Source organism: Hypanus sabinus, chromosome 22 (assembly GCF_030144855.1).
Source record: "Hypanus sabinus isolate sHypSab1 chromosome 22, sHypSab1.hap1, whole genome shotgun sequence".
Taxonomy (NCBI): domain Eukaryota; kingdom Metazoa; phylum Chordata; class Chondrichthyes; order Myliobatiformes; family Dasyatidae; genus Hypanus; species Hypanus sabinus.
In genome coordinates this window covers 22462013-22476792 of record NC_082727.1, presented here as the reverse complement: position 1 = coordinate 22476792, position 14780 = coordinate 22462013, and the positions used below count along the sequence as shown (strand labels likewise).

General features: G+C 42.5%; 1 protein-coding gene across 2 annotated transcripts in view; it reads right to left on the bottom strand.

Annotated features, from left to right (window-relative positions):
• The window catches only part of dna2 (DNA replication helicase/nuclease 2), a 100238-nt gene that overhangs the window by 22273 nt on the left and 63185 nt on the right, over positions 1-14780 (bottom strand). For both annotated transcript variants that reach the window (XM_059947274.1, XM_059947273.1), the window contains exons 10-12: positions 14427-14621; positions 8480-8710; positions 5190-5306 (exon numbers count right to left, since the gene is read on the bottom strand). In XM_059947274.1, coding sequence (XP_059803257.1) covers positions 5190-5306; positions 8480-8710; positions 14427-14621 — 543 coding nt within the window. The remainder of the gene's footprint in view (positions 1-5189; positions 5307-8479; positions 8711-14426; positions 14622-14780) is intronic.

Below are 14780 nucleotides of genomic sequence, written 5' to 3'. Positions count from 1 at the left end.
GCTAATAAAAGCCTTTCAGTATTTACTCTACTTCCAGTCTTTTGGAGTTATTGACAGTGTATCAGTATCTGTATCCTGGAACATTGAGGTGCCAGGCCTGCCTTCTTTCAGCCATGTTTCTGTCATGGCTAGAACATCCCAGTCAGATCATGTTCCGAATTCATCAAGCTTACCTGGTATACCTTGAGCATTGAAATAAATGCAGTTTAGCAGGCTATTCATTTCCCTGCTTTCATTGTGCCCTGACTATCCTGACTACTAGACTTTCACTCATTAATTCCCTAAGGTTGTTATAGCCAGGGGTGGTAATGGGGACAAGCTCCCACTACCTTTTAAATGCTCCTAATGGTATGCGCCTCAAATAGCCTCTGACAGCCAAGTCCAACTCCTGGCCTTAGCTACTAAGCCTGGCGGAACCATTTCTACTGACTGGAGAAGAGTCAAAAGCAGGTTACTGGCTTCTTAAGACCAGTCGCTTTGGACAGATGGGCTTGTCAGCTGTGGATGGCAGCTCATCTAGAAGGAAAACTCTGATCCCAAACCCTCTCTGCCTTGTAGCTCTACCCACTCATGGGGAAGGCTACGGGAGTAAACCCAGAGGGAAAAATCTGGAGCTGGAGTCCATGATGACTGGCAACTCCTACGACACTGCCGGTATCAAACTGTATTAGTCTCTGACATTCCTTTGGGTTCATCAGATGTGTGGAGAGGGGGTGCTTGTTACAAGGGCAACAGCTTGCTCTCCCTATCGTACGTTAACTGATGGAAGCTTTCACCTTACTCACTGGTTACTGCTTTATCTCAAGACTTGCTCCTGCTCCCCACGCCAATCTAGTTTAAACCATCCTATGTGGCACTTGCAGATTTCCCTGCAAGGACACTGTCCCTCTCTGGTTCAAGTCTCTCAAACAGGTCGCCTCTACCCTAGAAGAGATCCCAATGGCCTAAGAACCTGATGCCCTGCTCCCTGCACAAGCTCCTCTGCCACAAATTCTATTTCTGACCACCCTAGCACACGGCATCAGGAATAATAGAGATCACTACTTTTGAACCTCATCCTTTGCTCTACCAATTCAGATTAAAGATAACTTCATTTGTCACATATACACTAAAACATAAAGTGAAGTGCATAGTTTGCATTACATTATATCGGTGAGGAAAAGCAATTGGTACATAGCTCTTAAATCTCCCCCTTGAGAATTTTCTGCAGCCACTCAGACATCCTTGACCTTGGCAGCCAGGAAGCAACACACCATCCTGGCCTTCCTTCTGCAGCTGCATAATCTCCTGACTGCCCCCCTCACTATTGAGACTCCTACCACTATTGTCCTGAGTGCATCTGAGTTTCAGAGCTGGTCACAATGCCCGGGACCTGACTACTACTGCTGGATAACTTGGGGTTGTTTTTGTTGGAGAAGCAACCTGAAGAAGTTGATGGGGTTGGGATGCTTGGTGAGAAATTTCTTCCAATAGTAGAGATGTCAAAAAGCAGAGGACTTCTTTTTTTTTAAAAAAAGGTATACTCCTCAATTTATGAAGCCAATCTCATACTTAACAGCTGCTCACTATATCTCCAAACATCAGTACACATACTCCTGTCCTTTTCCTGCTCCTTTTGAGAACAATTAATTTAAATGTCTACATAAGATTACATCAGCCATATTTGCTCATCATAACAGTCTGCAATTTCAACACTAGTCTCCTTCAAGGTCCGAGGGAATACCCTGTCAGGTCCTGGGGATTTAACTACTCTGATTTGCCTCAAGATAGCAAGCATCTCCTCCTCTTCAATCTGTATAGGTTCCATGACCTCACTATTTGTTTGCCTTATTTCCATTGACTCCATGCCAGTTTCCTTAGTAAATACAGATGCAAAAAAACCATTTAAGATCTCCCCCATTTCTTTTGGTTCCATACATAGCAGACCACTCTGATCTTCAGGTCCAATTTTATCCCTTACTATCCTTTTGCTCTTAATATACCTGTAGAAGCTCTTTGGGTTATCCTTCACCTTGAGCTACCTCATGTCTTCTTTTAGCCCTCCTGATTTTTTTCATAAGTTTTTTTTCGCACTTTTTATACTCCTCAAGTACGTTATTTGCTCCATTTCCTATACATGTCATACATTTCTCTCTTCTTCTTTATCAGAGTTCCAATATCCCTAGAGAACCAAGGTTCCTTATTCTTATTCACTTTGCCTTTAATCCTGACAGGCACATACAAACTCTGCACCCTCAAAATTTCTCCTTTGAAGGCTTCCCACTTACCAACAACATCCTTGCCAGAGAATAACCTGTCCCAATCCATGCTTTTTACATCCTTTCTCATTTCTTCAAATTTGGCCTTTTTCCACTTTAGAACTTCAACCCAAGGACCAGATCTATCTTTATCCATGATCAATTTGAAACTAATGGTGTTATGATCACTGGAACCAAAGTGTTCCCCTACACACATTTCTGTCACCTGTTCTAACTCATTTCCTTATAATAGGAGATCTAATATTGCATTCTCTGTAGTCCGTACCTCTGTACATTGATTTAGAAAACTTTCCTGAACACATTTTACAAACTCTAACCCATCTAGACCTTTAACAGTATGGGAATCCCAATCAATATGTGGAAAATTAAAATCCCCTACTATCACAAATTTATGTTTCTTGCAGTTGTCTGCTATCTCTCTGCAGATTTGCTCCTCCAATTCTCGCTGACTATTGGGTGGTCTGTAAACAACGCCATTAATGTGGTCATACCTTTTCTGTTTCTCAGCTCCACCCATATGGCCTTGGTAGACAAGCCCTCTAATCTGTCCTGCCTGACCACTGCTGTAACATTTTCTCTGATTAGCAATGCCACCTCCCCACCCTTCATCCCTCTGCCTCTATCATGTCTGAAACATCGGAACCCTGGAACATTAAGCTGCCAATCCTGCCCCTCCTGTAGCCAAGTTTCACTAATGGCTACAATGTCATAATTCCACGTGTCAATCCATGCCCTCAGCTCATCAGCCTTCCCCGCAATACTCCTTGCATTGAAATAGACACACCTCAGAAGATTATTACCACTACACACAACCCTTCTATTTGTGACTTTGCATGAACTTTTAACATCATTTATTTTCACCCCCACTCCACTATCTACTCTGGCACTCTAGCTCCCATCCCCCTGCAAATCTAGTTTAACCATGCCCCCCCCCCCCCATAGCACTAACAAACCTCCCTGCAAGGATATTGGTCCCCCTGTAGTTCAGGTGTAACCCATCCCTCTTGTACAGGTCCTACCTGCCCCATAAGAGGTCCCAACAATCCTGAAATCTGAAACCCTGCCCCCTACACCAGTTCCTCAGCCACGTGTTCATCCTCCAGAGCATCCTATTCTTACCCTCATTGGCACGTGGCACAGGTAGCAATCCTGAGTTTACCACCCTTGAGGTCCTGCTTTTTAACTTCCTACCAAGCTCTCTATACTCACTCTTCAGGACCCCCTCACTCTTTCTTCCTATATCATTGGTACCGATGTGTACCATGACATCTGGCTGCTCACCCTCCCATTTCAGAATGCCATGCACGCAATCAGAGACATCCGACCCTGGCACCCGGGAGGCAACAAACCATCCGGGAGTCTCTGTCGCAACCACAGAACCTCCTGTCTGTACCTCTAACTATTGAGTCCCCTATCACTACAGCTCTCCTCTTCCTCCCCCCCTCCTTTCTGTACTGCAGAATCAGGCTCAGTGCCGGAGATCAGCTGCCGCAGCTTGTCCCAGGTAAATCATTATTGCACAAGATAGAAAAGATAGTCAAGATGTTATCAACACGATGCATTTGCAGTCTTAAGTAGCCGGGGGAGGGGGGAGGAACACAGCTCCTCTCCCCTAACTTTCTGCCTGCTTATGGAAGCGCTTGCAGTTCTGATATTGACCTCATCAGTCACCTCAGAACCCGAAAAACAAGCATTCTTCAATCAGGTGAAAGGGGGAAGAAAAAGTCTACATATTTAAGTTTCATACATGCTACAAACATTATGATTATGCCTCACTTCTAACTTATGCTATGGCTGTTTGATGCATTCACTAGCTAGACCAGGCATGGGCAAACTACGGCCCGCGGGCCATATGCGGCCCGTTAAGCTTTTTAATCCGGCCCGCAGAACTTGATGAAATTATATTAATAAACCTTGTTAATGCTTTTTCCCCGCAATTCTGGCATTTTCCCAATAGATGACGCACTCTATATACATTGACCTTTGTTGAGGTGCAGCGTATTACTCCACATTTGCGCTTTACTCTTTGTTCGGCTCGACCTATTTGTGTGAACAGGCGTTCAGCGTCATGAACATCAACAAAGCCAGCCACAGATCCAAGTTAACTGACCAACACCTCAGATCCATCCTGAGAATCGCCACAACAAAACTAAATCCAGACTTTGATGCGCTAGCTAAAAAGGGAGACCAACAACACTGTTCCCACTGAAATTAAAAATAAGTTTCTTCCTTGTGTTATGTAAAAAATGCATTTGAAAATATTTTTTTCAATAAGCCTTACATGTTCCATGTCATTTCTGTTAAGTGATGGACATGAGTAGTGCGCAGGTGCACGTACGTTCTCTAAATAAAAAATGCTCCAGATCAAATAATGCGCTCTGCATACTGGTGCGCTGTCAGTGTTCTGTCTTTGTGCTGGTCGTTGTTGAGTTTTGGCACAGGGGCAAATAAGGAGCAGGACAAGTAGACCTGCATATCCTACCATTTTTGAAATAAAGACAGTCAGGAGGAGAGTGATGATGATAATATCTTGAAGGATAAGAGAATTTTCAGTGCTTTAAAATAATAACTGTTACTATTAAAAAAGCTGTATTTAATTTTCAGTGTTTTAAAAGTCATTTCAATAAATAGCTAAATACCATGGGACTTCAAAAACAGATATTTTGTTGTAATGCATTTGTTCATTTTCAATTGAAATTAAAGCACATGTTTTCTACATATCCCATGATATTTTATTTTCTCTTATGAGGTGTATTACCAAAACTCTCCGTCCATCTGCTCCTGGTCCGGCCCCCCTGTCAAATTTTAGAACCCTTTGTGGCCCACAAGTCAAAAAGTTTGCCCACCCCATGAGCTAGACAATACATTAGCTAGTCTACCCCTGTGAACCATAACTTACACTGCAATACCTGCTTTACAGCAGTGCCTTACCTGATTTCAGATTTTTCCATCAATTTGGAAAGATTTCCTAAATGAACATTCATATTTCCAACTCCTTCATCCTGATCAAGTCTGAAGACAGTTTCCTGAGGGAGTCTGGAGAGATTCCTGAACAGTAAAGTACAGCTTTAGAATCTCCCAATAAACGTAGAACAACTCAAAGAAAGCTGGACTGAAAAGCATGATGAAATGTGTGTGAACACCATCATTCAAACAAACCCGACAGCAGTGGTTTAGGAGAGCTCCCTCTCTCATTATTGCAGTTTTCAACTCCCCCCCAAGACTGAAAAAGTAATGAAGCTAAGCACATGTAAAGCAACACATTTAGTTTTAAATTATAAAATTTTGAACAATAATGTGGCAGGTTCTTGCCCCTGATGAAAGATATGCAGGAGTAGCTACTGGATTTATTAGTTCAATTCAGAATGCACTATAGTACCTATAGTCCAACACTGATTATTTTGAAGATTATGTACCAGATCCTTAAAACTAAAGAGGCAGTAATGGGGGGGGGGGGGGGGAGAAGAAAGAAATGGCAGACAGACTTAATAGTTATTTTGCACTAGTCTTCATAGTGGAAAGCACTAGCAGTATGCCAGAAGTTCAAGAGTGCAAGGGAAGTTGTTATTAATAGGGAGAAGGTGCTAGGAATGCTGAAAGGTCTGAAGGTGGCAGGTCACTTGGATAAATAGACTATACCACAGGGTTTTGAAAGAGGTAGCTGAAGAGATTGTAGAGGCATTAATAATGATCTTTCAATGAATTCATCACTAGATTCTGGAATGGTTCCAGAGGACAGGAAAATTGCAAATGTCACTACACTCTCCAAGAAGGGAAGAAGGCAAAAGAAAGGAAATTATATACCAATTAGCCTTAGTGGTTGAAAAGCCGTTGGAGTCCATTTTTAAGGATATGATTTCAGGGAACTTGGAAGCACTTGATAAAATAGACCAAAGTCAGCATGGTTTCCTAAAGGGAAAACCTTGCCTGACAAATCTGTTGGAATTCTCAAAGAAATAACAAGCAGGATAGACAAAGGAGAGTCAGTTGATGTTGTTTACTTGGATTTTCAGGTCTTTGACAAGATGCTGCACAAGAGGCTGCTTAACAGAGAAAAGCCCATGATATTAACTGAAAGATACAAGCATGAATACAAAATTGGCTGACTGGTAAGAAGCGAAGAATGGGATTATTATTAAGAGCAAACACAGAAATCTACAGCACATTATAGACCCTTCAGCCCATAATGTTGTGCTGACCACGTAACCTGCTCTAGAAACTGCCCAGAATTTCCCTCTATTTTTTAAGTTCCATGTACTTATCTAAGTGTCTCTTAAAAGACACTATTGTATCCGCCTTTACCACCGTTGCTGGCAGTGCATTCCACGCAACCACCACTCTGTGTGAAAAACTTACCTCTGACATCCCCCTTGTATCTACTTCCAAGCACCTTACAACTGTGCCCCCTCATGTTAGCCAATTTAGCCCTGAGAAAAAGCCTCTGGCTATCCATACAATCAATGCCTCTCATCATTTTACACACCTCTATCAGGTCACCTCTCATCCTCTATCACTCCAAGGAGAAAACACCAAGTTCACTCAACCTATTCTCATAACACATGCTATCCAAACCAGGCAACGTCCCTGTAAATCTCCTCTACACTCTCTCTATGGTATCCACATCCTTCCTGTACTGAGGTGACCAGAACTGAACACAGTACTCCAAGTAGGGTCTAACTAGGGTCTTATATAGCTGTAACATTACCTTACGGCTCTTGAACTCAATTCCACAGTTGATGAAGGCCATCACACCATTTTAACAACACTGTCAATCCGCACAGCAACTTTATGTCCTATGGACATGAACCCAAAGATCTTACTGATCCTCCACACTGCTAAGACTCTTACCATTAATATTATATTCTGCCTTCAAGTTTGATCTACTGAAATGAACCATTTTACACTTATCTGGGTTGAACTCCATCTGCCACTTCTCAGTCCAGTTCTGCATTCAATCAATGTCCCGCTGTATCCTCTAACAACCCTCCAGACTATCCACAGCACCCCCTACCTTTGTGTCATCAGCAAACTTACTAACCCATCCTTTTACTTCCTCATCCAGATCATTTATAAAAATCACAAAGAGGAGGGGTCCCAGAACAGATCCCTATGGAACACCACTGATCACCATCCTCCATGCAGAACACGAACCATCCACAACCACCCTTTGCCTTCTGTAAATAAGCCAATTCTGAATTCACAAATCAAGGTCTCCTAGGATCCCATGCCTCCTTACTTTCTGAATGAGCCTGGTATGGGGAACTTTATCAAATGCCCTACTGAAATCCATATACACTACAACCACTGCTCTACCTTCATCAATGTGTTTTGTTATATCCTCAAAGAATTCAATCAGGCTTGTAAGACATGACCGACACTTGACAAAGCCATGCTGACTATCCCTAATCAGATTATGTATCTTCAAATGCTCATAAATCCTGCCTCTCAGGATCTTCTCCAACAACTTGTCCACCACTGAAGTAAGACTCACTGGTCTATAATTTCCTGAGTTATCTCTACTCCCTTTCTTGAAAAAGGGAACAACATTTGCATCCTTCCATTTCTCTGGTACATCTCCCATCATTAGTGACCATGCAAAGGTCATCGCCAAAGGCTCAACAATCCACTCCCTTGCTTCCCGCAGTAGCCTGGGGTATATTTCGTGGAAAAGAGGGGTCCCTTTCTGCTGGGCTGCCTGTGACTAGTGATGTTCCACAGTGTTGGGACCATTTATTTTCTATGGGGGTGGGGGGGGTGTTAAATACCACCAGACTAGACATGCCCAAGCATCATCCCTGAAAATGGCACTGTTTGTCATCAAAATGTCGATTATAATCAATACCTGTACCCAGCTGGAAGCCTCAGGAGAGTTTATTCAACATGCCTTTGTTTCATAAGTATTTCTTTAAACCTTGCAACCTAAGCAACAAGTTTATCAATGCTGTGTACTGTTGGGGAGTTTAAAATAGAAACATAATAATTTTGTGCCATGGTCTCAAGTTCTTCCAAGTGGCTTAAATTTAAAAACTGACCTTGGAAATGCTGCGTTATATTCACATTAAGCAACAAGCTTCTAGCTTCAGTGCAAAAATTTGGTCTAAAATGATTATATTTCAAAGGAAGTTGCAGATGTACATGACAAATACTGATCTAAATCATTTTGTTGGATCTGCTATAATTCCTCTTACAAATTTATTAAAATTTAAAAACAGAGTTCTTACCGATCCAACAAACAGGTAATCAGCGAGGCGTTGATTTCAGTGACATATCCCGAGGACATAGCAAACAGCATTTTCTCCTGACCACTTACTACAACCCTGTCTCCAACTATTAGTGCAGTTTTTGAAATGCACCCACTTTTTCGTCTGAACTGATGTTGATATTGTCCATCAGAAACAGTTTGTACACAACCACTCCGCACTAGATTAGCGACACAACAACCTTGCAATTCTCTATTGAAAGAAAACATCAGAATATCAATATACAGTGTCAAAATAATTAAAATTATCTTGTTCTGAATCAAAGATAAATTATTATTACCATCCTAATGCAGCACTTATAGAAAATTTCCTTCATGCTTACTTATACAGAAGTTGATTGGTGCAATGCTAGCCAATGGACATTCAGGTCATTGCATCATCTTTACATTGTGGCAAATTTCCACTAGGCTTTGCCAATACAGAAGGGTTCTCTTTTTATAAGGATTTAAAAGGTTTCCTTGACTTAGAGGGGAATTGGATTGAGTACAGATCACTAGGAAGCAACCCCTCCAGTTACGACTTTAGGACAAAAGTCAGACAAACTGGAATTGTGCTGTTCATGTCAAATTTTAATTCAGTAAGATACGAGAGGTTACTCAACACCTTTGAAAACTTCCTAAGCAAAAATACTCAGAGTTAAAATTCCTAATCTTTAGTTCTCGCTTTTCTAGATATTGAAATTCAGGCTTAAAGGTCAATCCTGTGATTGGCAAGCCTTCGGACAAAGTCCAAAGTAAATGGCCTGATGTCTGTAAGTTTGAGAGGCTGCGACTTCATTACGATTTTGAGATTTGCCATGTCATCAAAGGTTCTAGTAAAGTTCTAGTAAGGTTCTAGTGGAGAACATTCTGACTGGTTACATCAGTGATATGGCAGCTCCAACGCACAGAACCAAAAATAGTTGAAGACTCAGCCAGATCAATCATACACACTAGCCTCCCCCACCATTGAGGACAACAAATTTCATGACATATGCCAGTGATATTAAACCTGAACAACAACACACACAAAATGCTGGTGGAACACAGCAGGCCAGGCAGCATCTATAGGAGAAGCACTGTCGACGTTTCGGGCTGAGACCCTGACTAGTCCTGACAAAGGGTCTCAGCCCGAAACGTCGACAGTGCTTCTCCTATAGATGCTGCCTGGCCTGATGTGTTCCACCAGCATTTTGTGTGTGTTGTTTGTATTTCCAGCATCTGCAGATTTCCTCGTGTTTGCTGGATATTAAACCTGATTCTGATAGTGACATCTTCAAAAACAATGCTTCAAGATGACAGCATTGATCATTAAGGACCTTTACCATCCAGGACATGCTCTCTTCTCATTACTAGCATCAGGGAGGAGTTATAGGAAACCAAAGATACACACTCAACGTTTTAGGAATAGCTTCTTCCCCTCTGCAGTTAGATTTCTGAATAGTCAATGAACACTACCTCACTATTTTGCTTTTTTTGCACTATTTATTTATAAAAATTTCTTCTTGTAATTTATAGTAATTTTTTGTGTGTTGCACTGTACTGCTGCTGCAAAACAAAAAATTTCACAACACACATCGGTGGTAATAACCTTTATTCTGATACGCAACTGTGGCCACAGAAATGCCCATCAGCACCTTTAAAGTTCAAAAGGCATATACAGTAAATCCAAGAAACACAATAGAATTAATGAAAGACTCCACCAAACAGGACGGACAAACAATCAACGTGCAAAAGACAACAATAAATAAACAAACACACATGCACAATGAACATCGAGATCATGAGATGAAGAGTCCTGGAAAGTGAGTCCACAGGTGATGGGAACAGTTCAGTGATGGGGCGAGTGTAGTTATCACCTCTGGTTCGAGAGGCAGGGGTAATAACTGTTCCTGAATCTGGAGGTGAGGGTCCTGAACCTCCTGTACCTTCTTCCTAATGGCAACAATGAGAAGGGAGCATGACCTGGGTGGTGGGGGGTCCTTGATGATGGATGTTGCTTTGGTGGGGGCAGGGGGGCTCCACCTGTGACAGGCTGGGCTGTATCCACTACTGTTTGTAGGATTTTCCATTTAAGGATACTGGTGTTTCCATACCAGGCTGTGATGAAACCAGTCAATATACTCACCACCAGACATCTATAGATCATTACTGTTGTCTGACTTGACCCTTCCCTTCTTTGCCTCAGAGCTGAGCATGGTGCCACTGACCTGTCTCCTGGTGCTGTATCCAAACATGTATACCTATTAGTGAGAGCCACAACAACAGGAGAATCCTGCACTATCTGCCTTCTGTTCTTTCTCCTTGTGGTCACCCATTCACCTATAGACTGCATCTGAAGTTTGACTACCTCAGTAAAACTCTACTCTCTAATCTATGACCTGTTATCAATGTCCTCTAATCAGAGAAAAAGAATCATTTGTACAGCACAGAAATAGGCCAACTGGGCCCTTCATCAATCAACCACTTACAGGAAAAATAGCTAAACCTACTTTTTAAACACAAGAGATTCTGCAGACGCTGGAAGTCCAGGGCAACACACACAAAATGCCAGAGGAACTCAGCAGGTCAGGCAGTGTCTATAGAAATGAATAAACAATGTTTCGGGCTGAGGTACTTCATCAGAACTGGAAGACGCCAGAATAAAAAGGTGGGGCAAGGGTAAGAAGAACAAGCTAGAAGATGATAGTTGAAGCCAGGTGTGTGGGAAAGGTAAAGAGCTGGAGAAGAAGAAATCTGATAGGAAAGGACAGTGGACCATAGGAGAAAGAAGGAGAGACACCAGAGGGAGGTGAAAGGCAGGTGAGAAGAGGGGAATAGAAACAGGGAAGAGAGAGGAACTTAGAAATTACTGGAAGGAGAAATCAACGTTTATGTCATCAGGTTGGAGGCCACCTAGACAGAATATGTGGTGTTGTTCCTCTACCCTGAAAGTGGCCACATTGTGGCAAACGAAGAGGCCAAAGACTGACATGTTGAAACGGGGAACAGGGATAGGAATTAAAATGGTTGGCCACCCAGAAATTCCACTTCTGGCCCATAAAGCAAAAGTGCTCAACAAAGTGCTTCCCCCATTATATGTTGGGCCTCACTAATGCAGAGGAGGCTGCACTGAGAGCACCAGATACAATAGATAAGCCCAACAGATTTGCAGGTGAAGTGTTGCTTTACTTGAAAGGTCTGTTTGGGACCCTGAATGGAAGTAAGGGAGGAGTTGAATGGACAGGCATAGCATTTTTGATATTTGCAGGGATTTGTGCCAGGAGGGAGGTTACTGGGAAGGTACAAGTGGACAAGAAAATCACAGAGGGAGCAATCCTTGCGGAAAGCAGAGAGTGTGTGGGGGGGGGGGGGGGTAGCGGTAAGAGGTAAAAATGTGTTTGGTGGTAGGGTCCTGTTGAAGATGGCAGAAATTACAGAGAATAATGTGTTGGATGCAGAGGCTCATGGGGTGGTAGGTGAGGACAGGAGGAACTCTATCCTTATTCAGACATCAGGAAGATGGGGTGAGTACAGATGTCTGGGAAATGGAAGAGCTGTGGGTGAGGGCAGCAAAAATGATGGAGGAAGGGAAACGCCATTCTTTGAAGGAGGACAAAGGGAAAGTTTCATCCGCGAACAGATGCAGAGGAGACAAAGGAACTGACAACAAAGAATAGCATTTTTACAGAAGACAGGGTGGGGAGCAGCATGGTCAAGATAGCAGTAGTAATTGGTAGGTTTATAAAAGATTTGTCTCCAGAGATGGAGGCAGAGAAATCAAGGAAGGGGAGAGAGATGTCAGAAATGGATCAAGTGAAGTTAAGGGCAGGGTGGAAGTTGGAAGCAAAGTTGATGAAATTGATGAGCTCAGCATGGGTGCATGAAGCAGCATCAATGCAGTCATCGTTGAGTTGAGGAGCATTACCAGGGAAGGCTTGAACATGGACTGTTCCACATAGTCATCAAAAAGGCAGGCATAGCTGGAGCCCATGGTTATGCCTTGAGTTTGAAGAAAGTATGAGGAGCTTAAAGAGAAAATTTTGAGACTAACGAGCAATTCTGCCAGACAGAGGAGGGTGATGATGCGGGGGGGGGGGGGGGGGGGGAACTAACTGGATCTTTTGAGGAGACCAGACATAAATTGGGGTAATATTTTCTTAAGCACCTCTGATTCATCCGCCAAAACAAAAATTTCCCAGTGGCCAAACATTTTAAATCTTATCCCCATTCCTATTCTTGCGTGGCAGTCTATGGCCTCCTCTTTTGCCACAGTGAAGCCACTCCTGTGGTGGAGAGCAACACCTCATATTCCATCTAGGTAGCCTCCAACCGGATGGCTTGTACATCAATTTCTCCTTCTGGTGATTTTTTACCCCAGCCCCTCTTCCCTTTTCCCCATCTCTGGCCTCTTAACTCTTCTCCTCACCTGCCTTTCACCTCCCCGGTACCCCTCCTTCCCTTTCCCTATAGTCCGCTCTCCTCTCCTATCAGATTCCTTCTTCTCTAGCTATTTACCTTTCCCACCCACTTGGCTTCACCTATCACCTTCTAGCTTGCCCTTGTTCTCCTTCTCCCATCTTTTTATTCTGGAGCCTTCCCCTTTCCTTTCCAGTTCTGATGAAGTGTCTTGGGCCGAAATGTTGACTGTTCCCATTTCCACAACCTGCTGACTCCCAGTTTTTGTTTACTTTCCCCATATTGCCATCAATTACCCTACCAATTCACGTCTCTGAGATGTGGGATGAAACTAAAACTCTTAGAGGAAATCCATACAGTTACAGAGAGAACTTAGAAGCCCTACATATCTCAGGCCAGGACTGAATCCAGGACACTGGAGCAATGAGCTCTGCTCTACAAGGCTGCCCTATCCTTCATTTGCCTAGAAAAGCTTATTAAAAAAATAAGGGCAGAGATAAGGATACAAATATTGAGTTCACAGGAAAACATCAATGCCACAAGGAAAGAGAATTTTAAATTGCTGTAAAAGATACTGCCATACTTCAGTGCACCCCATTTTTGGAGAACATCCACTTGACACTAAATATATAGTTCACTGAATGTGCCATCACAGGTAGACAGGATAGTAATGAAGGTGCTTGACACACTGGTCTTCATCAATCAAACCAATGAAGGGGGTAAAGGAGCCTTGGGTCCCACACCACCAGGTTTAGGAAGAGCTATTACCCTACAATCATCAGGATTCCTGAAACTGATTCCACAACTTATGGACTCACTTTCGAGGATCTACAGCTCAAGTTCTCAATATTTATTTATTTGTATTTGCACAATGGCTGTTTCTCTGTCTCTGTATTTCATGAAATATTTTCCATTGCTTCTTTGTACTTACTGTGAATGTCTGCAAGAGAATGAATCTCAGGGTAGAAAATGGTGACGTATATGTACTTTGATAATGAATTTATTTTGAACATTTGTGTTGCAGATGTACTAGATGGTGAGACCACGCTTGGAGTTTTGTGTTATTGGAAAGACAACATCAAAATGGACATTAAACTAGAGCAGATAGATTGACAAGATGCTGCCCACAGAAGGGCCTGGCTAGGCACTTATTCCTTGGAAAATAGGAGACTGAGGGGTTAGCCTGTAGAGATGCATTAAAAAAAAATAATGAGGGGTATAGATAGGGAATATGCACATTGTCTTTCTCCCCAGAGAAGAAGAGCAAAAAACTAGAGAGAATAGCTTTAAGGTGAGAGTGACAGATCTGAAAGGGATCTGAGGGGCATCTTCTTCCTCACGCAGAAGGAGGTGTGTATATGGAATGAGCTTTGACTCTATGACAGTTAAATCGTTGAGTCAGCGTACAAATCAGAGAAAACCTTCTCTATTTCACACCCTAAAATTTCAAAATGCTTGAATATTACTTTTGCTCCAAAGAATAGCATCTCCTTCAACCTTCCCACACAGAGTTCATCCATTCTCTAACTTACCTGTTTTCTGCAGAGTGCATCCAGATGTTTCTGGGCCCTCCCTTGCTATCAATTGCATGTGCCTCCAGAACACAGAGGAGGTACCAGTGCCTAAAGTACTGCAGATGCATAGGTTCCAAGTGCTGAACTTGCTGATGTAGAATCGGTCTCACATCTGTGGGCACAAAACATTCCTCCATTTCTTGTTCCACTGCCCTGTAGAATAACAATTAATTGAACTTGTAATCAATGTTTTATTCACAAATACCTGCAGCATTTGCTCCATCATTTCTGTTTTCTGTATACTGTACACTCACCATCCTTGAAATTTCATTGTTGCACAGTTAACTTGTAGCTTGAGTTAGCATTCATCTT